This window comes from Cebidichthys violaceus, unplaced genomic scaffold, assembly GCF_023349555.1.
Source record: "Cebidichthys violaceus isolate CVI_PGR_0920_01 unplaced genomic scaffold, fCebVio1.0.p SCAF_15, whole genome shotgun sequence".
Taxonomy (NCBI): Eukaryota; Metazoa; Chordata; class Actinopteri; order Perciformes; family Stichaeidae; genus Cebidichthys; species Cebidichthys violaceus.
Window position 1 is genome coordinate 4652002 of NW_027176318.1, and position 25289 is coordinate 4677290.

The window sequence follows — 25289 nt, forward strand, 5'->3', positions numbered from 1 at the left end:
TAAAGAAGCTTCCTTCCACACTCTGCTCTGCAGGGTCAGCAGAGAGGGGAAAAAGAGAGGCATCTGCTGTCAAATCAAATCTGGTTGTCAGAATGCTGTGCCACACACACATAGACACACATATACCAGCACCACTCTCCTTCACATAGTATTGAAAAAAAGAAAAAGCTATGTACATCTTACAGTAAAAGCGAGGAAAGGTTGAGAGAGTTGGGGTTGGCGCCGTGGGATAGAGAGGAGCTGAAAAGAGTTGACATGAGTTGAGTGAGAGCAAGTTTTGAAATGTGCATTGGTGTGTATGAGGCAGAGGATGGGGGAGAAGCTCACTCATATTGAATGAGCGCCTCGCTAGCATGTTTCTTTTTTTTTTTGTTGCCCGAGCCAGGTCTCAGATTGAGGGGGACCAGCTCCACCACAATTTTTTTCGCCCGCGGTCATATTGACTCCAGCCAGGCTGTTGGGTCTGATATGACTGCAGGCTATGTGTGGGCCTGGCTGCCTTGCTGCTCGGCTGGTTTCTCCGTGGACAGAGAGGAGGGAGGGGAGGAAAACCCTGCGAGTGTGTTTAGTTTTCCACGGGGCAAATACTCGCGCTCCCATCTACCAAATTAACGAGATGAAGTGCCGACGATAACGATTCTGACAGCTTGTCTGTCTGCTATCTGCCTCGCCGGAGTGAGAAGGAGCCGCTTGTTTCTGTATGGCAGGAATTCCAATGAGCCCGGTCCGAGGACTGTTTGCATTTGTAATTGCATTCCCAGAAGCTATTTTAATGAATCTGAATTGCTGGAATCTTTATTCCTGTTTCACTCATCGTGATGAGTTGATGTGCCGGCTGGGCACTGGTTCATTTTACTCGTACATAGAAAGTTAGAGCCCGAAAAAAATAACAAGTTGGCCTCAAAAACAGAGAAGTAAGCAATAAAAAACAGAAATCTGTGACAGGACACATTCCTATCCTCCCTTATATCATTGTGTAGGGGGCTTGCCACAGGTGAAGTACCCCTGTGTTAGAGCTATACTTATAGAATGACAGGTGTCCACCCTCAGTGTTGTAAAATTCTGCAAGAACTCACTACCGCAGACTTTTGATTCATGACTCTGCTCTGAGAATGTGCTCGACGCTTTACAGCTTCCTGTCAATTCAATTTCGGAGGTGAATTACAATGTGTCTGTCTTTCTCTTCTCTCACGACAGGCCTGTTTAAAGGCCACTCGTTCCTGTTTTTTAACCACAAGCTCTGGTTTAACTGATTTTACTCCACAGAAAACACACACACACACACACACACACACACACACACACACACACACACACACACACACACACACACGTCCAGGTTGCAATGAGTAAATGTAAAGCGAGATGTTTAGAATTGCAAATGGTGCGTTCGGTATTTCAAAGGGAGCCTGTGTTTACTTGTATCACGTTCCAAACCCAGCCAGTGGCCAATCAGATAAGGGAATACCCCCACTCATTTGCTTCTTGATCTCACACACACGCACACACACACACGCACACACACATACACACATACATATACACACCAGCTCCCCCTAAAGAGGCAACATTAGCACCCCGCTGGTGTGTATTTCCCTGGTTAACTGACACTGTTCTCATCCAGAAAGTGATTTTGTTCCTGCTACACGGTGGAACCTCTCAGCGTGCCCTTATGATCTCAAACGTTTCACGGTGGATCATCAGAGTGAGGATATGTCAACAAATGAGACGTGCTACCGTCTGTGCTGGGGGTGAAAGTGATGCTTTATTAGGACATTTATGACAAGGACAAGTGTAAATACTGTGGTTTCAGGAGTATTATGAGTGCAGATCCTCCATGTGCATCTGGGTAGATTTAAGACACAGTTCTCTTGGTAAGATGGTTAATTCAGTATGTACATGCAGCCATTTTTATATTTCCTGTTTTGTTTGGGGGGGGGTGTTGCCATGTTTGCCTTCTTATTTCATAGTGACAGTAGAGAGATGACAGGACATGTATGTATGTACCAGGACATCCTTGTTTTGAGATGTTTTACTTAAAATCATATTCAATTAATTCAGTGAAAGTCATTGAACAAATCTCACCACATTAGACACTGCCATGTCCATTTAGCAGCAGATCTAGAGCTTTCTGTTATATCTCACCATCTGGAGTTGATAGTAATTGTTCAAATTTCCATTTTAGTGACTACTGTAAGGACTTGTCGTGCATTTCGGCTAAAAGATTGAGATTCAAGAGATGCATGAATCCTGAAGAAGGTTGTGTAATACGATTGGGGCTCTCGAACACCAACTAAATAGACATGATGTTAAGATTCATTTGTCCACTATTTTCTTCAAGGTTGTGAATTAACTTTAAATCTCCATTTTTGAAGCCGACATGGACGTAAGGTCCTTAAATTGCTTAGTTAAAGGGAAATTTGAACACTGATAAACAATTTTCTGGGCAAACTCAACCTCCTGAGGAATAAGCATGCGATACGATCGAAAGCTCCAGACTAGCTAAATGGACTTTTTTGGTGACATTTTTTGGGACAAAACATTTAATAGAAAGACATCCATTAAACCTAAATATCACACTGATTAAGATACAAAGAAAACTGATTCAGGGGATAGTATTTTGAACTAGAATATGCTAATATTGCACTACCTGTGCAAGCGTCAACATATTTCATGCATCCAAATTTCACACCAGGTGATGCGCGAGCTTCTTATGACTCCTCGCTCGACCTGGGATACGCCTGTGAAATACAGCTGCAGCCTTTTATTACTCTGCCAAGTTGTGGAAGAACGACAGCACTCACGTCTAAAACTGAAAAGATTCCTCCAGTGTCTCCGTGTCTCAAATCAGCTCAAACAACTGTACGGAGTGCTGTAAAGGGGTGGGATACAACATGATGAACAGCTGTCCAAGGCAACGCTGTCCAATCCAACAGAAATAAATCACATGACAAGTTTCATGTTTTTGGCGTTTATTTCAAACATGTCAGAGGAGTTGATTTATCCGGGGTTTTGGGCTTGTTTTACCCGAGTTTGAGTGCTTGACATTTTTAAAGCAGCACGGAGCCCTACATGAAGGAAACAATGGGCGTTTGTTCACCAGCCGTCACAGCCCAGTTTAACTCTCGGTACGGTGTGTATTAGCAATTTTAGATTTTTCAAAAACGTACACACTATATCATAAACAAGGGGACAAGCTGCCACAGTGAACACGTGAGTCATTCAGAACAACGGCGTGTTGCTGCAGCACTAAGCTGTCAACAGGTGAGTTGTTTAAGTTCAATGTGGTTCACAAAGACGCACGCATGGGGCTACAACACACCAGCAGACGAGTGCACCTCATTATATTGCAGTGTAATGGGATACTATATATGGGATATTATATCTTGATAATGTTAAAGGAAGCAGTTTGAACAAAATTGTCTGTTGTTTTCAAGACATGTGTTTAACACCTATGATGTGAATTTCTTTCTTTTTAAGTCATGTTTCCAGAGTGTCGACCAAGAGGCCACCAGTGTCCATTGTGTGTGTGTGTGTGTGTGTGTGTGTGTGTGTAGGAGTGAAGGTTTTCCCGGGGTGGTCTCGGCCCCTGAGACAACAGCTCTATACCCGGGACAATGTCCCGGTCTTTGTGCGAATGGCCTCGCTGAATTAGCCTCTGCCACCTCTCACTGCCCCCTCTGCTCCGCCGCATCACCATGAATAGATTTCCATTGTTACGCCGCATAATGTATCAATTTCATTACGCCGCCGTTGCAAAAAGGTTTGACTCACAAACCCAGACCCCGGCATAGGCGGCGGCGATGGTTCACGCAGGGAGGAAGATGGCATCCAGGGGCGCCGGGATGCAGCGGTGGCCGGAGTCGGTGCAGGTTTACCTCTGAAGGCTCCAATTAGACCTAATTGGATTGCGAGTCGACCCCTTTAATTACCTCGGCAAATGGGGTTTCCTGCTGTCAGACAACTGTGTGCAAAATAATGAATAAATACCGTATTTGAGGTGTGACGCTCTGTTGTTTCACATTCGAGGAAAAAAAAGCTCAACAAAAATACCAATTAAAGCGGAAGCCTGGGCATCAGAGTCAACAGGAGAGTAAAGAGAGCGAGAGTGAAAGAAAGAAAAGAGGGAAGCAACATGACACGAGACAAAGAGGAAAATAAAGTTAAAGGAATGTAGTATTTGCCTCCCTGAGATTGAATATTTAACGAAGCACACGGCTAAAAGGTAACACAATGCTCAGGCACTGACATTCCTATTAATTTTTAACCAGCTGAGCAGGGTAGTCAGCAGTGTGCTCTTTGGAATCGGTTTTGCATATAGAATTGAGATGCGACATGAAAGCAAGGAATCCAAAAATGAATCAAACGTCCAAATGGACATGTCGTGCCATTTAGCTAATGTGTGTGTTAGACTGCAGTTGCATTACAGCATTTATTAATGAGCAGCGACGGTTGTTGTTTTGTGGGATGTCAGCCCCTAGTGTTTGTGTGTGTGTGTGTGTGTGTGTGTGTGCGTGCGTGTGTGCGTGTGTGTGTGTGAGACCCCAGGGACCAATGAACCAGAAGATATTCCAGTGACCTCGAGTTCGACACCCTCCCTCTCCTGGCTGCAAGTTTTGTTTTTTACACACGCTTGTGTTCCGACGTGGCGAAGGGAAATGCCTCAAGCAGATGCAATGAGATACCTCGGTATGCTGTCATGGGCAAGCAGGTAACCCAGAGTGATTCAACTGGCGGGAGGGAAATAGAAAGCTTCAGGATGTTAAGAGTTATTCCTTTTTAAAAAAAAAAAAAAAAAAAACTCAACACACTTTTAATTTTATTGGATATTTTTTTTAAGGACGCTTCTGCGGCAAATTGCGTGAAACTTCCTCTCCTCTTTCTATGCAGCGGGGATTCAGAGAAAGAGAGGGTAGTCATGCATTTATCAACTATTGTATGTGGACATGGAGGCTTAACGCGTGTAGCCCCGCGAGGACCTACCATGCAGCACAGCCCTTTTCAATCAAATCAAATCTCCACGCAGCGTGGCAAGAAACTTTGGCCCTCACCACCGAGGGAGAATGTCTTATCCTGATAATTGCGCTGGGATACAGAGATTGCGTTGCCACAGGGCTGAAGCGCTGCCGTTGCTAAAAGTTGTCGGTGCTGCAGTGGGCTCGATGAGCCCAGCGAGGCAGCTGCAGTCAGACTGCGTTTGATCCTCGCGAAAATGGGAATAAATCGAGCACATCCATGATGTGCTGAAATCCCATCCAGGCTTCCAGCGCTCAGGAACATGCGAGCTTGGACGGACATGTGTACATAGCATTGCATGAGAAGAGGCTGCTTTACTTGAACTAAAGCCTAATGTAAAACTACTGTAAATGTGTAGAAATTGCTGTTTTAAATAAATAGCTATTTGCCAATTGGGAGGCTAGAATAGCTGAAATGTGTACTCTGGAATCAGCCATTTTTTATTGCAGCAACCCTCTGAACAGAGCAGTGCAGGAGGTGTTGTGCAAAATGTTCTCAACATAGGTAGTGCAAAACCTGTGCTCTGTGTAAACTGCATGTTGGACATGCATGTTTGCTGTGTGATCTGTTGATGCGGGGCAGCAACATTAGCATGACAACACATCATGTTTGCAGTGTCGAATGAAGCACTTCGTTAACACTCCTGCTAATCATTTGTTTGCACGGGCAGTCAAACAATCAGCGAGGGAGGAGTGATAAGGCAAAGGTTCTCCTCTCAGAGTTAAGACGATTACTGAAATCACCTTACCTTGATCTTGTTATTTTAAAAAAAGGGGGAACCCCACCCAATTTACACATCGAAGTCTCTTGGGGAGTACAACTGGGGTTGGCAACTTTTTTGATATTAATTAAGTGCAACTTTTAAATCTTCTTGTTTATCAGCGTGCCTTATCACCATTAAGGTTCAGTTGAATTATGACACAACATATATATTTAACAGATCTGTAAAAGCCACATTAAAACAAACAAAAAAAACATATTACTCCCATAATCAGGACATTATAATCATATATGAGAGAAGTAGACCAGAGGGTAGCGCTAAATCAGTGGACTTCAAGCAGAAAGTACAGTGGAAACAAACTCTGGGCAGAACAGGGCTAGCACTTAACATCAGCATGCTAACATTCTCACACTGGCAATGCTCAGATGCTAACGTTTGGCAGGTTTTATGTTAGCCACGTTCACCATCTTAGTTGAGCTTGTTAGCATGCTAACATTTGCTAATTAGCACTAAACACAGCTACACAAGTAAAGCTGAGGAAAACTGACAGAAACGTCGTTAGTTTTGCGGGTCATAAACCGAAGAAAGAAATATGACCTTATTATAAAACTCAAGGATCACCGCTTCATCCTAACGGAGAATATTCAAACCAAATTTATTGGCAATCGATCCGGTATTGTTGAGATATATTTCAGTCTGGGCGGAAGCGGTAGACCGACCAACCGACTAACATCGCCATCCCTTCAAGGGAAAGAATAAATAGAGAGCATGTAGCTGTTGAGTGGTGCAACAACTCATATAAAGCGTGCATCTGTGTATGTTTGCCAGAGGCAAATGGATGTTTTCCTGACATTTATGTTCCAGCGTGGAGGTGAAGACCGCTTGGAGTCAAAATCTGGATGATGAAATTATTGTTATATATGCTTGGTATGATGTAGCCTTTCAACAAAAATAAAGCAGTGGATAAGCAGGAGCTCCTCTGCTCATACTATCATAATATTCGAGTCCGCAAAGCCTTTTAAGTGCCAATTTTTAGTTTTCCTTAATGTTATTCATTGTTTGACATAGATGGGATGCTGAAAGTGAGATCTCATGATGTCTGCTCAGGCGTTTGATTAGACAACAGTGTCAACGCAGCATCTGTTTGCCACTCAGGCCAGTGTTCACTCGTGATGCGGCTGCCTAATGAGGCGTGGAGGTCAGCTTGTAGGTTGTGGGAAGCTGGGCCGCGGTCAGACCCTGGAACCGTGGACAAACAAGAGGACGCATACAACAGGTGAGATCTGATACCGGCCCCATTCACTCTGAAAGACCAGGAGAGAAGACACTACAGATATATGACCCTGATGTCACTTCCTCCTTACTTAAAAGGTTCAAATTACCCTTACTTCCTATGTAAACCCCGAGCAGCTAAACTGCTCTGGAATGATCTAACCCAAACCATTACTTCCTACTGTGTGTCTGTTGGTTTCCTGAGAGGGAAACTTGTTATTTCCTTTCCTGTCACTGCCTCACTTTCCCATATAAACACTGAAGAGGAGGGAGAGAAAATATTACAGCTTAAAAGCAGTTAATATCTCCATTCACTTAAGCAAAAACTACATCTTCTGTCAGTTTATGCTCTCGGCTGCAGCTCTGCCTGCTCTGGATCCCTGCCTCAGTGTCAGATTAGCAGCGAGCTGTTCATGAATATACAGCTGGTTAGCCTCATTTCGTAACATTAGTCCCTGTTTGGCTTAGAGCCAGTACAGTAGGGGTAAATAGAGTAAATACAGACAGGCCTTGCAGATGCTAATGTACTTAGCGTTAGCGGTAAACAAAATGAGATTACTGGGGAGGGAAGGCAAACTCCGAATTTGATTTACTCAGGCTTAGCGTAAACAGCTTGTCAAACTCCTGCTCTGCTGCAATGAAAAGGCTGCAGAATGTGTATTTGACTAACAAGCACAGTAAGTGTTTCTTGCTATTCATAAGAAATTACCGAGGCAATTGTCACTGTAATTGGGAGTCACTGGAAAGTGGAAATGTAGAAGCATCTCCCCGAGATACTGTTTACTTTTTTGTTTCTCCTTCAAATTGTTGTTGTTGTGTTTTTTGAGTGATGGAGGCTTACGAGTTAGGGATCAATCTGTTCAGATCTTATAATAATGGAATATGAATCAGCATAATGCAAAACGAAAAGGGAGAAACAGGTTTAGCACGTAGGAATGTACAGCAGGGAGAGATCACCTCAGTGTTAGCCGGCTTGTCCACGTGTCTCTGCAACATTAACATAATCCACAGTATAATCCAGAGGCGGCCTCTCCATAACGAAGCAGATAACGAGCGCAAGACACCACTTCCTTATGGGAATAAAACTCAGCCAAATGAGATGGAACCAGGCTGACTGCTCTTATTATGTGATAAATAGGATTTTCCAAGTTAAAATTTTCTGGCATGTGATATATTTTTTTCCGCACTTTCCCACTTTTTTTTTTTTTAAGTTCTGATGACTACAGCATTCATATTATTTCTTCCCTCTAGCCGCCAGGAGAAAGTTTTCAGTGTCTCCCCACAAAAAAATTGGCAGGCTAATTGCATGTCAATAATTCAATGCTTAATTTTAATGACCAGGAGAGTTCATTTATTCTCCGTCTAGGCTGCCTGACGATGTGATTAATAGGGATGAAAGATAAAGCTTGCAGAGGGGAGAGGGGGAGAGAGGAGAAAGAAGAAGAAAAAAAGGCAAGGGGATAGATAATGTTAGGATCTTCCATTCTCTTCCTTCCTCCACCCTTCCCAGAGAGGTCTCGCAGACTCCTGAGTCGGCAGTTTGGAGGAGCGTGTGGGCTGCCGGGGCACATGCCGAGCAGGAGGAGGAGGAGGAGGAAGTGGAGGAGGGACGACGGGGGAAGACGCTGTCTCTGGGCACACTTGACGTCTCTGAGAGCAGCCAGTCAGGATATTCTCATTAGAAAAGATGCATTTTAGCACTTTATCTCAATCCTAACTGGATACTTTCGACACACCCATAAATGGTCCACCAGGCAACAAGGTGTGGGGAAAAAAATTCACTAAAAAGTTTTGTTAAACCATGCTCAGGAAATCCATTGTTGATTTGCATAATTCCAAACAGGATGCAACCTTTGTTTGTGCTAAAAGCTGAAGGTATTCCAGGCGCTTTATTATGAATTGAGCAGTAAGGTTTAGAAGTGGAAGAACCAGGCCCCATGGGATTGGAAGAAGATGAAGGCATCACAGACCAGTCCTCACAATGGAAGCACTTCCTCCGGGCCTAATGGCCTCTGAGCCTCAGCTTTTGTCCCCTGATTAGCCGTCCTATTCAGGGCTCAGCCAGCTAATTGCGTAGCCTGTTTAGCTACCCAGCATTACAGTAAGAATTAATGAGACACAATTACTGCACCCAGGAAATATCCCGTCCCAGCGACCAATCTTATCTGCAGAAGGACTTTCGCTGAATAAAACCTCCTCGAGTCTAGAATTCAACCTACTGTCGTAAAAAAAAAAGTAAGCAAGGTTTTTTTTTCCACTCCTCGCAGGAGGAAAAAAAAATACATGTATTTATTCGAAGCTATCTCATAATTAGGCCCTAGAGTGAATGAGTGAGTGAGGGAGAGCAGGGGAGGAGATGGGAGAAAGAGGGGAGAGAGGGGTGGGGGTGGGAGAGAAGAGCGGCATTCAATAGCAAAAAGGCCCACAGATACAAAAGGCAGAAGAATGACAGGCACAAGAGGGAAACCTGCTCGGAGAAATGAGGAGGAGGAGGGAGACGGGAAAGATGGATGAGGGGGGGAGGGAGAGTCAGATTCAAACCTACGGTTTAGCTACAGATAGCATTTCATCACTGTGGCTTTGTGGGGAGGCTGAAATGTGGAAGCAGCCCGGGGTGAGCAGCCCAGTCTATGCTAATGGACCACGGTGACACTTTAAAGAACCTTTGAGATGGGACAGTGGACTCGGGAGTCCCGTCCACATGGGAGAAGAGCGTTATTGCTCGGAGCCAACACAGGATCCACAGGCACAAACGAGACCTTATAGTCCTCACATATTATACACTTCTGACACACACACACACATACACACACACACACGCAACACACCACAGCAATTTTGAGAAGGTCGCGATTTGCTTTTGCTATTTCCGTTTCGATGGATGGGGAGGGGAGGAATAATCTACATAGTGTCACCATTCAAACTTTTCTCAACACTGAGGCTGATAACTTGGAGTTAAAGTTTTCAGTCCTAGTGGTGTACTGTTCATTGGGGAAACACCCTTGACTGGCTGCCAATCCGTCACTAGACTAACATAAACAGACAGATGCACATTTCCCTCTGGGCAACTTCAAGAGTGACTGATCTACAAATGAAACACATCTGTTTGCCCAGCATGAAGAGAACAAGGACTAAATGTGACTGCAAACAGGTAACATTCTGACATCTGAAGTGAAGGAGTTGGAGTAGGTGGGATTTACGCTAAGCTAACCTTAACTAAGCCTTGTGCAAAATGTTGTTTTAGGGAGTAGTGATATTTTATAAAGTGTTAGAGGAGAAGATCGATACAACTTTCATGTCTGTTGGCCAGATATGAAGCCACTGCAAGTGGGCCGGTTAGCTTAGCTTAGCATAAAGACTGGAAACAGCTAGCCTGGTCCTGTCCAAAGGTAACAAGAATAACCTAATATGTGTCCAGATCCAGTTAGCTGTGTTTAAATGTTCGGGATACTACACTTAGCTTATTTTTCTCCATTAGCCCCCAAGGGGAAATGTGTACTCTGCATTTGACTCTTTGATTCTATAAGAGAAATGGACCAACTCCACTTCTGAGGCCTTGAATCAAGAGCACTGCCAGGAGTTTTCCCAATACCTAATATTCATGTCTTTTGGGGCTGGGAGGAAACCAGAAAATCCAGTAAAAAAAAAAAAAAAAAAAAAGCACACAGACACAGGGAGGACATGCTAACGGGAGACCCAAAGGCGTCAGTTAAGAGACAGCCGTGCTGTAAATGTGACTCTGTCTGCTGTAGCTATTCAGCTCTCGAACAAGAGTGGACCAGTTAGGTAGATGAGATAAGGCTGAAAGGTTGACATTTTCTGGCAGCAATTAACATGGACATCTCAGTCACTCATCAACATTCCGTCTGCAGCACTTTGCTGAAGAGGTACTAATCAAACACAAAGCATATTGATTCCTCGCAAAGAGTCACGTGGCCCACAAATGCAGTTCGGAGCAATCGTGGGAGGAGGGGGGGACTTTTCAAGTCCTCTTATGTGGTTTGTAAATTCTGAATTTGCCCAAGATTAGCCGCCATAAAGAGGATTACTACTCTGTTGAATATTTTCAACAGCGGCGGAGTCATTTCAGGAATGTTCAGTTGGGGCTTTCAGAGCATTGTGTTTACTCACCTGTCTGTGTGTGTTTTCCCTTCTCTTTCACCGATTGAAACAAGCCACACACCTCACACACCCTGAGCACTCACTGCAGCAGAGTCTGGTGGCGTTGACTGTGCAAACGCTAGCACATTAGCCTCAGTGTCATCCGCACTGGGAGCCTGTCTGTTTCAGGCCTCGCTCAGAGCGGTTTACCTGAATGGCCTTTGTTTCCCGGTGACCCCCCCCCCCCCTCCCTTAGAGCAGGTCGCAGCCTGAAGCCATTCCACCCTGGATCTTGGCCCTCCTCGGGTTTCTCCCGCTTTCACAAAAAAAAGGAGGCAGGAGAAGAGTGACAGAGAGATGTAAAAAAAAAAAAAAAAAAAAAAAGAGAGAGGTCAGAGGCTCAGGTGAGCTTAGCGTGTAGCCTGTCAATCAGACATCAGCGTAGCTCAGGGGAGGCTCTCCCGTCCACTGCAGTGCCCCCGCTCCTCAACCTCTTGTGCTCCGTTCACCTTTGTACGTCTTTCCCGGCACATTAAAAAGTACTCGGATTCATCCAGAGTTCTATTTCCTCACATTTTCCCTTCCCTTTTTCCCTTGACACAGGGAATCTATTAGTTTCCATGCAGCCATTATCTTACATTCGAGGTTGTGATACATGGCCTGAAACTACCCTTAACACACACACACCTAAAGTGCTATACCAGACTTTATATATATAGTAGTAGACCTATGAGAATACCAGAGCATGCTGCGCTGACTTTGACAAGTGGTTGCATGTCAAATATAAGACTCTTCGAGATGACAGTCATTGATGGCACAGATTTACAAAACTCATTAGCTAAAATAGCAGGTCAGTGTAAAGGCTCAGTAAGAATGTGGTCACAGCCCTCTTGTTTGTCCTGCCTGATTGCACAATTAGTTTAGCAGCCTACTAAGCACACTTGCATTGTCTGGAGATGCCAATCTTAATGGTGTCATTGGCTGATAAAGATGTCCTCAGTCTACATGGAGGTGGGGGAGATAACATCACCAGCTGGAAAGTCGAAACATTATTACTCCGTGCCTTACCTGCCTGATGCAATCATTGAAAATAAAACAAAGTGCCCTCAAAGGGGCTCAGTGAAGCCTGCTAACCTCATTTCAGCAACACGCTGATTTCAATTGATCCAATTACCGTTTGCTGGACTGGAGGCCCCGTAATGTCGGAGGTGGAGGAGAGTGTCAGGAGGGCGCTTTTATCTCGCCGTGCTGTTGCACATTGCACAGTTAGATCGGGAGTGGATGGAAAGGCGCGGCCATTGAATCCGATAGAAAACAACATTAATTGTGTGGATCCATTTCCTGCGGTGACAGGTAATCAGAATGCAATTATTCTGAAGACATAGAGGACGAAGGTTAGCATACTGTGGGACTCATACAGCTAAGTTTACATCCCAAATGACTCTAAATGTACCATCGGTGGTGGGTATAGACTCTTGAGCTAAGATGGTCTTTCATTTTGCCTGGGAGGGCTACTGCGGGTGTCCAGTGGCTCCAATCTTCAGTTAAGGCCCTATACTAATCTACAAAAAATATAAGCATCAATGGAGGTGTCCACATTCATTATATTTCCCTCGACATGTTTGCTACATTTCTTAATATGGCACACTAAAGTAAAAGTCAAGAAGAAATGTTGAGCCTAGGCACCGCCGCTGCTGATGCTGACTCGCCTCTAATATTCAGTGTGCACGTGACATTACAGTGTAAGGCGATGTGTGAGCGTGATTTGTGGGTAACCACCATGTTCATTATCAATTCGTATCAATTGTTTAGCTGGAAACGACATGGCTGTCGGTGTTTATATGAAGGGGGTGGGTGAAGCTTGACGAGATGCGGGGGGCGTTCTAGTCCGTAGAGAGATGCGGGGGGGGGGGGGGGGGGGGGGGCATGTAACAGATAAGGTCATCAGTGTCCCACTATCTGGTCTTGGTTTTCCCTCACACATACATTTACACAATCATCACCCACCCAAGAGTCTCCAGCTTGTCGCAAATGTTTGCCAAAGAGCTTCAAATAACATCCTGGACCTGCTCCACAAATCAAGTCTGTGTGGCCTATATGTCGCCACTGTAAACAGGAATTTCTTCTCAATGACTTGTCTGGTTGAATACAGGTTGAATAACATAAAAAAAATGTAAATGCAAACCCAGTGTGAAGGATAGATTAACGCTGAAGGTAATGCACGTGTTTACATTAATACACATGCCATAATCGACTGCTAATGAGCAGTGTCGGATGAACAGGGTAGCTCACCAGGGGCGTCGCTCCGCCTCTGATGTACACAGTGAGAGCGATCTGGGGGTTTGATCGAAGCCCGCCAAGAACGAGACGCAAACTCCACAAGGTCGTTTGTGTTTTACACATCTGCTACCTCGCTGCGTCTCCGTCTCTCACCCTCTGGATATGGTTTCCCACTTCCCTACCATGTTGTTTCCCGCTTCTCGCTCTCTCTATCCCTCCTTCTGTCTGGCGGTCATCCTTGCCCTCGCCATCTGTTTCACAGAGCGCCACACACAGAGGCGGTGGGAGGTAAGAAGGGAGACGGTGCTAAAGAGGGGATAAGTGGGGAAGGGAAAACATGAAGGGTGTACAGTACACGATTCCACGGACGTTTCTAAAATCTCTGGGCTCGTTTTTTTTTTTGTCTTGCTGAGAGTAAGAAGACAAGATCTGCTCTCAAATCTGTTAAATATGGAGCTAAAGACAGCAGCCTGTTAGCTTTGTTAGCATCAGAGGGGAATAGCTTACTCTGTAACGGGGCGCACGTTATAATCTGAATTGTTTATTCTGTGTAAAATGACAATTTGGGTTTTTTGTCAAGTGCCCTGTAAAAGTGCTTTGTTTTACCTTTGATTGTTACAATGACAGCACAACTCAGTCGAACCCATATTAGACTGGACCTATTATCCGCATCATAAGATTAGCTGCTAACTGCATAGGGATCTACCTCCAGGCTAACATGCTGGTTAACCAAACTAGCTGCTCGTTCATCCACACAGGCTGGTTTACATTACATTACATTACGGTCATTTAGCAGATGCTTTTATCCTAAGCGACTTACAATTCAGTATCTATCTACACACCGTAGACACAGCTAGGGGAGCAATTTTGGGGTTAAGTGTCTTGCTCAAGGACACATTGACATGAGACAATCAGGACTAAGTGTCCTAGCAGACTAGCAGGAGCTGGGGATCAAACCGCCGACTCTCTGATTGAAAGGCAGCCCTGCTCTCCACTTAGCCACGGTCACGGTTTAATGTGTGACGCTAAGACCTGGGTCATACTCCAAAACGGACGCGCACGCAGACTAGAGCGGACAACATGGACGCGTAGTAGTTCAGTTTATACTGGCCCACTTTGAGGACCTGTTCCGCACATGCCCAGTAGATCTCTACACTATCACTGTAGCGTAGAGGACAATTACGGACAGGTCCACGCTGTCAAAACAAATTGCCGGTGCATCGTTGTATGCGCAGCAACTATGCGTACACTCTGTGATGACAAAATTTACATCAAGCGGATCCTCACTGACAACAGAAGATATTACTTTGGCTTTTACAGTTACGAGTCAACCCAGGTTGAATAATACCCCAATGTCTCTAAAATTAGAAAAATTTCCCAGACTTTGACGGGATTTATGGAAGTACTGGAGGACACAACGGGGTCCTACAGACAGCACACTGACGACCATTTCATCTCACTTACACTATGGATGAAATGCATAACAAGTCAATATGTTTTACTCCTACTGTAGCTCCTTTTGAATCTCTGACACCCCACTAGAACTAAATCTTCTGACAGAAAATGTCAGATGTTCGTGAAATCTGCAGATTAGGAGTTTAGGAAAGCGTGCCAACTTATTATTACTCTGTGAAGGAACTGAATACACATCCCAAGAGCCCTAGCTGACAATGTAAGATCTAAATAAAGGATTTTTAGCTGATGGCAGTCGACATTAAGAGACATTAGGTTAAAGGAGCACAGGTAGAGGATGCCTCTAAAGGCTGCATGAATAGTAATGAGTGAGTTCATTAGCAGAACTCGCTGCCTCTTCCCTCCCTGTGGGACTGAATGCGACCCCTCCGCACTCTGGTCAGAACCAACACTGAGGCAACCGGGCCGACCCCTCCACAGCATCCCACCGCTGTGTGCTACAACGACTGCGGGCAGCAGAGCACGAACAAAATTAAATTACTACCTTCAGGATCCAAAGACAAGTGTTCCACCCCATGTGTTGGAACCAGATGGTAAGTCTACCTGCTTAAGTGCCGTCATTCCAGGCACACAGGCCTCATCTCCGGTTACACGTAGGGGTTAAAAAAATCAGTTCCCACTATTATATGGGCTAGTGTGTGTGTGTGTGTGTGTGTGTGTGTGTGTGTGTGTGTGTGTGTATGTGTGTGTATGTGTGTGTGTGTTTCCTGAGTGGGAGAAATCTCTGTAGACTCACTTACCTTTCTGGACAGAGAGAACAAGTCGCATGCTGTTTTACAAGAGGGGAGATAAATCTTTCAGGAGTGTCAAGTAGCAGGCGTCATAGCAGCCAAAAGCAGACCTCTGCTGGCTGGCCAGATTCTTGTGGCATCGAATGGCTGAAAAATCCAAACAATCACACGATAACGCGCACACACTTGGCCCGGGGACGGCAGCCAACGACAGTCAGTTCATTGGCTGCAGGAGAATGGTACAGATTCTCCTCATGGAGGCAATGTTGGTTTTTTAATGAGCTCCGTGAGCAAAAAGTGGAACTGCTTTTCTCCAGATTTGAGGTGTAACCCATCCTACAGATGTTTGTGTCATTATGTGACAGGTTCACATTGCCGCTTAGCAACTTGTATTCACTTTCACTGAGGAGAAGTTTAAAACTAAATGTCTTCTCACAGGATTAAAGCTGCACTAAGCATGATGTTTACATGAGCAATGCAGTGTATTATCAGCACCAAAGGGTTGGTCGAACCAAATTATCAGAGTTGCTCGCTCAGGCATGCAGGTCTAGTTTTGATTTGCCAAGATTTAGAGATATTTATCAATCTTTAATATTTCTGCTGCCGCTCAATATGATGGAGGTAAAGGAGGCTGCCGCTCAATATGATGGAAGTAAAGGGAAGTTTGGGTGCCACTTTCGAACTTTTCCTTAAAGAAAAGCCTCTAATCAGAATAGACTGGAGTGAAGGTGAGTCATCCAGCTAATTCCACACTGCCTTCTCACCAGCACCTTTATTTTCCACCAAAATTGTCACGTACGCCGTTTTTTTTTAAGCACGAGTAAACCCGTTAAAAATAGACAATGGACTCCTTTCCCGTTGCCAGCAGACCAGTATGCCTTTCTGTTTATTTGTTCTGGTGTGTCACGTTCAACATCACGGATGCGCCGGCCGGCACCGGAAGCAGGGTTAGTAAACAGTGAAAATGTTCGGGTGGTTACTTTTTTTTTATTATTTACTACTCCTTCAGTCTCTTTTCCAAACTGTCACACCAGAGCTAGTGATTATTTGAACAGTGTAAAAAACTAACAAAGGTTTTGCTGAGTTTTATTGGGTTTCTGTCCCATTTGGTTGACATTTTTTACGACAATCAGGTAAATCAAGGTAAAATTGCTGTTGTTTGAGTCTGGTGGCTTTGAGGAGTGCATATTAATGGTATGTTTTGTACGTTAACAAATTAGAATTTTTCAAATCCCTGGGACTTAAATTGGCGTGTTCACCTGGGTGTCATGTTTCCATCACTGTCAATCAAAGCTGGGGCAGATAAATGCTAACTTCTGCGGAGCCATTTGTCCCGGGAATGAATGCCCATTGTAACCTTTTCCATGGAAAACAAAAGCCAGACGTCAGAGGGTTTTTTGTCCAGTGGGAGAGAGGCTTTAGTGGCCTGAACTTACAGAAACAATGTGAAAATACTTTAGTACCCTTCTAAAATAGTAACATTTGATATAGCTGCTGGAGAGTATTTCAATTGCAAATAGCTTTTGCTGCTAATGAAATGTCACTTTTTAAGTCTGGACCAACTGACAAGAGCCTTTGTTTATAGACCTGGTTTAGCTGAGTAGAGGCTACGTTATTCTTGAGAGAAAGCCTTTAACTTTTACATCAGTAACATCAATCCATTGTTATAAATGCAATTAATACAGAACTTTTCATACTATCTCAGGTCCATCCCTTTCCTATTATCCCTATCGCTGTTCTACTCACAACCTCCTCGCATTCTAAAAAAAATAAGGCTGGAAGAAAGAATGCAAAAAGTCCAATAAATCTCCAAAAATAGGCAACAGCATTTCTCTCAGAGCATTGAAGGCCAACATTTGCTGAACCCCCATCTCATTCTGTGCCAGCTGTTTGGAGCCAGAGGAGCAGGGCTCCTCAAGGCAGCAAGGCTTAGGGGTCGAGAGGGTTTTCTCGTGAACGAAGTGTTGTCTTCGGATGGAAAAACTCAATCATCAGTCAGAGCGATGCAGTGTCAAACCTGTGGTCAATGTTAAAGCTTGTTTTTTCCTAATTAAACTCCATCTCCTCCTGTGGTTCCTCCTTGGATCTCCCTTTGGTGATGACAGGCCAGGTGTTGGTGAAAAATGACTTGTTGTGGTTCTTTTTTCATTTTGTGGGTCTTTTCTCGACTTGTTTCTGTGACTTGTCATGGCTATTACCTGGCCTTCTCCTCATATGGGGGTCTGTAAGCCCTCCTGAATCTAGCATCAATGTCCCTTTTATGGTTGTTTTTGACATATAAAATCTAATTTACCTGAGCTAACAACAGCCATGTTTTTCAGCCTTGCAAAGATGCAATTTTTCAGATGATCCAATGAGTTTTTAAGGAGTTATATAAAAGAAGAAGGATCATTTTCCGAACACGTAATCCTTCAGTAGTTTTTTTTTAAAAACTCAAAATCACCAGTTTGAAGATGAATGGTTTGCTTTTAACAGCGAGAAAATGCTGTTAATCTTTTAGTAAACGCCCATGGGTTATAGCCAATTAGTCTGCAGTAATATATAATAATATGTAATCAATACATGGAGTGCTCAAACAAACCAAAGGGGAATTAACAAGCTGGCAACCCAAACGTTATTAATTGCTTATAAGTGGTTTATAGACCACTAAGTAAGTAAGCAACTATCTACAAGTTATAAACCATGCCGAAAGTGTCTCATTAGAAAACAGGACCACTTTTAGTTTGGTGCTCTGGGTAGTGAAGTGAATTTTCTCAAGCAGCCAACTGTTGCTATCAGTAAAGCTGCTTTGTGCTGCTTCGAGACAAGACTTAATTGTCTCACTTGGTTTTATAGTTTTTACTCTACATGCAAAGACACACTCACAGGTCCTCCCTGGTCTCACAGAGAGGGACAGCGGCTGTTAGGGAGGATTTACAGGGGCCGCCTGTCCTCCCAGCAGTAGGCTGATTGGAGGGGCCGGCTGTGTTTGTTAAGGTAATGGGCCCTAGGTGAGCTAATTCACAGGGTACACGCTCCACGCTCCGTCACCTCAGGAGAACCGCGGTGGAAAAGGAGGTTGCCGGCGGGGGCTGGGGCTAGTGTGTGTGTGTGTGTGTGTGTGTGTGTGTGTGTGTGTGTGGGGGGGGGGGGGGGGGGGGGGGGGGGGGGTGTACCAGCTCTCCCCAAAACCCAGCCTTGCTCCGTCTCCTCCAGCTCCACCTGAAAGTGATTACCAGGCCAGCCACGAGCAAACAAGCCCCATATGGAGTGTCTATAGTGGGGCTGAGGCTGGGAGCCTGGGGAGCCCTCCTCCACCTCTTTGGAGAGAAGAGGCCTGAGCAAACACAGCTAATGAAGTCTTAACAAGCGGCCCCCGGGTTAGCGCGAGCCCGCTAAATGCCACCGAGGCTCTTGGAATTGTGTCCAGCAGATTGGCTAAATCTCCTCGAAGCTTTTCCTTCACAAGATAAAGTTGCATTAGCATATCTCCGTCTCGCCATCTCGGAGGTAAGTCCGGGATCTGGCAAGCAGTCACACTTGATGGGCCTTCCCTTTTCTTCAGTCGGGAGCACTTGATTGTCGACAGACAGAATGGGGCTTTAAATTGAGCACATTGACTTCGGATCCCGATGTGATTCCGGGTTTTATTCATTGGTCACAGAGTGTTTCCTTAAGGCTTTGGTCTGGGGGGATATTTTCTCACAGCGTGCAGCTCTGTGCTGCAAACAGGAGATGAGTGGATTTCCTCGTCGTGAATCGCTATCTCTGTACAGAACGGACCCTCTCGGCCCTCGCCTCACCCTCCCTCCATCGCTCTCCCACACTTTTACCACCGCCTTACCCTCACTTCCTTCTCATTACAGTGTCCTTTTTCTCACTCATCCCAAACGCCAGGGGTATGTTATTGAGGAAAATATCACACCGTCCACCCTGTGCACAAACATGCACTCACTCCAACTCTCTGGCACCGGCTGTAGCCAAGCTCTTATTCCGTAATCAAAAGCAAACAGCCTTTAACAGAGCTCCTTCCTTGTTATCTCGCACCGGCGACTCACTTAATCAATCTGGGTTCTTTAATTCGCTCTGTGGGTCGAGGCTGTTTCACGTGATAAAGACCTGGCTCCGCTCCAAAGTCAACTTAAACACCAGCACACAACGTTGCATTTTCTTAGATGGGAAACAGGAAGATGCCCTGCACTGTAAGACCACACATCCTCCTAGCACCTAAACTGTGTGTGTGTGTGTGTGTGTGTGTGTGTGTGTGTGTGTGTGTGTGTGTGTGTGTGTGTGTGTGTGTATGTGTGTGAGAGAGAGATAGAGAGTGTGTGCGCATGCATGTGCGTGCACGGCAGAGAACAAAATGCCCATTCAAAAAAACACATCCCTCTTGTTGGTGGAGTGAATATCGAGTTTCGGACAGATGCGCTGATCACATGGTTGACTTTCTCATGCCTCGTTTTAGCAGGAGCTGCATGGTTTTGCGTCCTTGGACAGCCTGCGATATTGAAAATAATCATTCTCACAGCAAGAAAATATCAGTTATACATCTTTTACAAGCTTATTGAGTGTTTTAGGAATGAACTTTTTTAGTGTCACAGAAAGATAATTAGGTGTAACTCATTCTAAGTTCACTCCTCTGGGGTCAAATAATGAGCAGTATTATAATTATATGTGCAAATATTTCAAGCAAAGTCCATTAGTTATAAGTGCCAGTCATGTATGAAAGCATTTTAGTATTCGGAGGGACATTAGATACATATTCAGCTCGTAAAAATAAGTATCAATACCAAGCACACTACTATTCATTCATACAGTATGTGAGAAAGAATGTTTGCCATTTTAGTTTAATTTTGTCGCTGGTTGGGGTGAATTTACGGCCAACCACCTGACATTTTAGGCACTTTAATGTGTAGCAAAGCATAATTTGGTGTGTGAGAAACTTCATCATAAAGTAGCTGCTGGATAAATATAGTGGAGAGAAGAAAAAATGTAAAATATGTCCCTCTGAAATATAGTAGAGTACCAACAATTTGATATAAATGCCTTTAGGATAATACAAGTATACTTTGCAGCAATGATCAATATCAGACATTTAAAAAAAATAAAACTACAATGAGATATCATATAACAGCCGAGATCCCCAGACAGTGCGCGCGCGTTACCACTGATATGAGCGCTCTGCCGCCGTCTCGGTGCGCTGTGCTGCTCGGGCTTTGCCTCGCGCAATTACGCCTCCCGCGGAGCTCCGTGCAAGCGTTAAACGAAACATTAGCACCTCATTTAAAAAATAAAACAGGCCTTTCACAAGGACAGACAGCTCCCTGGGTAGTCTTATCATGCGCAAATTAGCCAATTTACCAAACCGTTCCCTCTCTCTCACACACACACACACACACACACACACACACCCTATCATCTGCAGCTAGACGCATCCTCTCTCTGCCAATGTTGTCACACTGAGGACTGAGTGTTAAAGGAAGTTACAAGACGGTGAACACAGAGTTCAGTCGCTGAGCATCATTAAGGAAATAGTAGGTTATTACTCTTAACAGCGCCCCTGGTCTATACTTCATATGCCTCTATAATTACTTTATATTATTATGATTATGATGTTAAAAATTATACTTTTGCTATTTGAAATAGGTTTTGGGGGGGGATTCATTGCAGGGTTTATTATAGTTGCTTATTATATTATAGTTTTAGAGCAGCCATGGCTCTGGGCTTGACATGTTATCATAAACACGCTACCTATAATCTGCACTTTTATGAAAATGTGGTGTTATGAACGAAAAAAATAAATGCATAAAAGTAGTTATTTTGGTCTCAACATGTGGTTGTTTGATGTCATCATCAGCTGGTGGTGACATGATGCTCAATAGTGTTCCACGCATGGAGCGTCCTGCAGCCCGCTCAGACAAGACACGCTGCCAAAACTACAGTGTGATGAGAATGTAGCAAATACATCTTTTTAGGGCGAAACACTTGATGGACTGCTGGAAAGCACCGCCCTCCCTCCCCTCCTGCCGCTCTGTGATTGGAGGAGCGACTCTGGGGGTGTGACTTGTGATGCCTCTGGTATATATTGGCACCGCTTCGTCTCCCAGCCGTTGATTTGTATGGGAACCGGGACTGAGGTGGGACGAACCGACTGGATGTAGTCGCTGTGGGTTTTTTTGGAGAAAGAAACGAGGCCCACATTTCCCCGTTTGCAGCGATCGGACAGCAGCAGCACGTGGGTTGTTTTTTTTAATAACAGACTGTCTGTGGATACTGAAAGCAGTTTGCAGAAGAAGGTGGATTCTCCTCTCAGCCATCTTGACTGCTCGCCGCCCTGAAGGCTGTTTTCTCTCCTCCTCCTCCTCCTCTTCCTCCTCCTCCTGCTCAGCTGAAAGTAAACACGGCTTGCACATTGCTTGCAACTCCGTGCAGGATCCCGAGAGAAGCGAGATGGGCTCGCTGCGCAACGTCTAACCGGACGAAAAGCAGACGGCGGAGAGGATTTATCGGTACCAGAGCAGAAGAAGGGGGGGACACGACGCGCCGGAGGGATGGACCTGTTTGGGGTTTACCTGCTCCTCTCGCTCGCTCTCCTGCCCCGATCCAGCTGCACCACGGCCAAGGAGATCACCTGCCAGGAGATAGCCGTGCCCCTGTGTAAGGGGATCGGCTACAACTACACCTACATGCCCAACCAGTTCAACCACGACACGCAGGACGAGGCTGGACTGGAGGTGCACCAGTTCTGGCCTCTGGTGGAGATCCAGTGTTCGCCGGACCTGAAGTTTTTCCTGTGCAGCATGTACACCCCGATCTGCCTGGAGGACTATAAGAAACCTCTGCCGCCGTGCCGGAGCGTGTGTGAGAGAGCCCGGGCCGGCTGCGCGCCCCTCATGAGGCAGTACGGCTTCCCCTGGCCGGACAGGATGAAGTGCGACCTGCTGCCGGTGCAAGGCAACCCCGACACCCTGTGCATGGACTACAACAGAACCGACTCCACCACGGTGTCCCCCGTCCTCTCCAAACCCACCAACCACCCCTCCAAGGGTTACAGCCCCCCTAAAAATAAGCCGAGCCGACCCGGCGCGCCTGGGAAATACAAGCCGCCCGCCTCCCCGTGTGAGCCCGGGTGCAAGTGTTTGGAGCCCATGGTGCCGGTAAACACGGACCGTCACCCGCTCTACAACCGCGTCAAAACGGGACAGATCACAAACTGCGCCATGCCGTGCCACAACCCGTACTTTACGCACGACGAGAGAGCGTTCACCGCCTTTTGGATTGGACTCTGGTCCGTGTTGTGCTTCGTGTCAACTTTCGCCACCGTCGCCACTTTCCTCATCGACATGGAGCGGTTCAAGTATCCGGAGCGACCCATCATCTTCCTCTCGGCCTGTTACATGTTCGTGTCGGTCGGCTATATCGTCCGACTGATCGCCGGGCACGAGAAAGTGGCGTGCAACCGGGAGTTCGATCTGGAGCACATCCACTACGAGACCACCGGCCCGGCGCTCTGCACCGTGGTCTTCCTCCTCATCTACTTCTTCGGCATGGCCAGCTCCATCTGGTGGGTCATCCTGTCTCTGACCTGGTTCCTCGCGGCCGGGATGAAGTGGGGCAACGAGGCGATCGCCAGCTACTCCCAGTACTTCCACCTGGCCGCCTGGCTCATCCCCAGCATGAAGTCCATCGCGGTGCTGGCGCTGAGCTCCGTGGACGGGGACTCCGTGGCCGGCATCTGCTACGTGGGGAACCAGAACCTGGACAACCTGCGGGGCTTCGTGCTGGCCCCTCTGGTGATTTATTTATTCATCGGTACCATGTTCCTCCTGGCCGGGTTCGTGTCCCTGTTCCGGATCCGTAGCGTCATCAAGCAAGGCGGCACCAAGACGGACAAGCTGGAGAAGCTGATGATTCGGATCGGGATCTTCACGGTGCTTTACACGGTGCCGGCCACCATCATAGTCGCGTGCTACTTTTACGAGCAGCACAACCGGCAGAGCTGGGAGATCACGCACAACTGCTCCAACTGCCTGCTGGAGCGGGACCGCAGCAGCCCGGACTACGCCGTTTTCATGTTGAAGTACTTTATGTGCCTTCTGGTGGGCATCACGTCCGGGGTGTGGATCTGGTCCGGGAAAACTTTGGACTCGTGGAGGACTTTTTGCACCCGGTGCTGCTGGGGCAGCAAAGGCACCAACGGCTCCATGTACAGCGACGTGAGCACCGGGCTGACGTGGAGGTCGGGCACGGCCAGCTCCGTGTCTTGCCCCAAGCAGATGCCATTGTCCCAGGTTTGAATGAGGGGGGGGGGGGGGGGCAGCTTATGAGGACTGCTAATTGTTTGGGAGATAACCCATCACTCCCTGTCTTAAGCAATTTGCATAGTAATGAACTGCTGTTGAGGTGACCCCCCCCCCCCTCTCTCTCATTCCCCCAAACATCCACGCACCTCTGTGGGGAGAGCTGCCCGAAACAATGTCCCTGGCATTCACACAGGTTCGATTCCTCCCTGTTCGTATGAATTAGAGGTGCACACAAACCTTTGGCACAACTCGTCGTAGGAAGAGAGACAGGTTTGCTTCTAAGTAGCTTCACACAAAGAGCATCTGGGTCCTCAATGCCATTTTTTTGTATCTACACAGTGCCAGATAACATTGTATCATCCAATCACATCAAAGATGGTTTAAATTAAGCCTTAATAGTGCCCAAGTGTTGTTTTTTTTACGGGTCGTTCATTTTGTAATTTTTAAAAAATGTATTTATATAAAAGTTCTGTAAGAAGAAAGAAAACCGTGTACATTTGTGTATAAAAGAAAACTTTATAAGCTATTGTAAATTTGTACAAAGTGTAGATGTCTCTTTTTGTGAGAAAATCAAATATGAGCTTTATTTTGACAATAAAACATTTTTTTGATAAATTTCAACTTCCTGTGAACTTATGCAGTGTTTTTTTTTCCCCCCCATGTGCCAAAGGGGTTGTCAAGGCAGATTTTTTTGTGGTGTGGTCACCATGTTGACGGTGGTGGCTTTCTGAGAGCCCCCCCCCCCCCCCCGGCTAAAAAGGAAGCCCTTTTTTAACCATCAGAGACCGGTAATTAGAGGCAGGGGTTGAGTTGGAGCATCTCCATAATTGTTGAAGTCCTCTTCACATGCCTGCCGAAGCCCGCTTTTTTCTTAATTTAGCAAAAGAGGGAGTGGGTGAATGGCGGTATAAATGCAGGGAAGGGACCCTTTTCATCTGCAGAAACTTTGATCTTTCTTTTTTAACAGCCGAGAATAAAGGTGGTGTGTATTAGGAGTGTCTGTCTGATGTGCCAAGGTTCCCCCTAAACGTCCCCATTTGGATGCTTTGATGGACGTCCCTACAATTCAAAGAGCATTTTGGAACCCCCTTCGCTTTTCTGGGTTTGTCAGAGCTGAAACCTGCCAGAGCCCCTGCGTCTTGTGTTTGGTTTTTTTTTTTCTTTTTCTTCTTCTTCTTCTCTTTTTTTTCGCAGGGCCTGAATTGAAACATCTTCTCCCTCGGCTCAAGCTGTGTCAGCGAGTGCAGGGGCCTTGACATGAATGATATTGAAATAGCAATGAAAGCCCCACAGGTGGTCTGTTCACATGATCTCACATCTTAGGGCCCCCTAATCGAGGCTTTTTTTTTTCTGCTACAAATGTATCTGGTTTGGTCCCAATTAACCCAATGCGCTGGCATAAGATGATACACT

At 45.8% G+C, this 25289-nt stretch overlaps 1 protein-coding gene across 1 annotated transcript; it reads left to right on the forward strand.

Annotated features, from left to right (window-relative positions):
• The first annotated feature begins 21705 nt into the window (after positions 1–21705).
• fzd8a (frizzled class receptor 8a) lies at positions 21706–24491 on the forward strand. The gene has a single exon (XM_068709647.1). It carries the CDS (start codon positions 22125–22127, stop codon positions 23868–23870), a length of 1746 nt encoding a protein of 581 aa, XP_068565748.1. The 5' UTR covers positions 21706–22124; the 3' UTR covers positions 23871–24491.
• The last annotated feature ends 798 nt before the right edge of the window (positions 24492–25289 follow it).

Bases quoted from the DNA above. Each gene is read 5' to 3' on its own strand.
- fzd8a (XM_068709647.1), top strand. From the start codon at position 22,125: ATGGACCTGTTTGGGGTTTACCTGCTCCTCTCGCTCGCTCTCCTGCCC.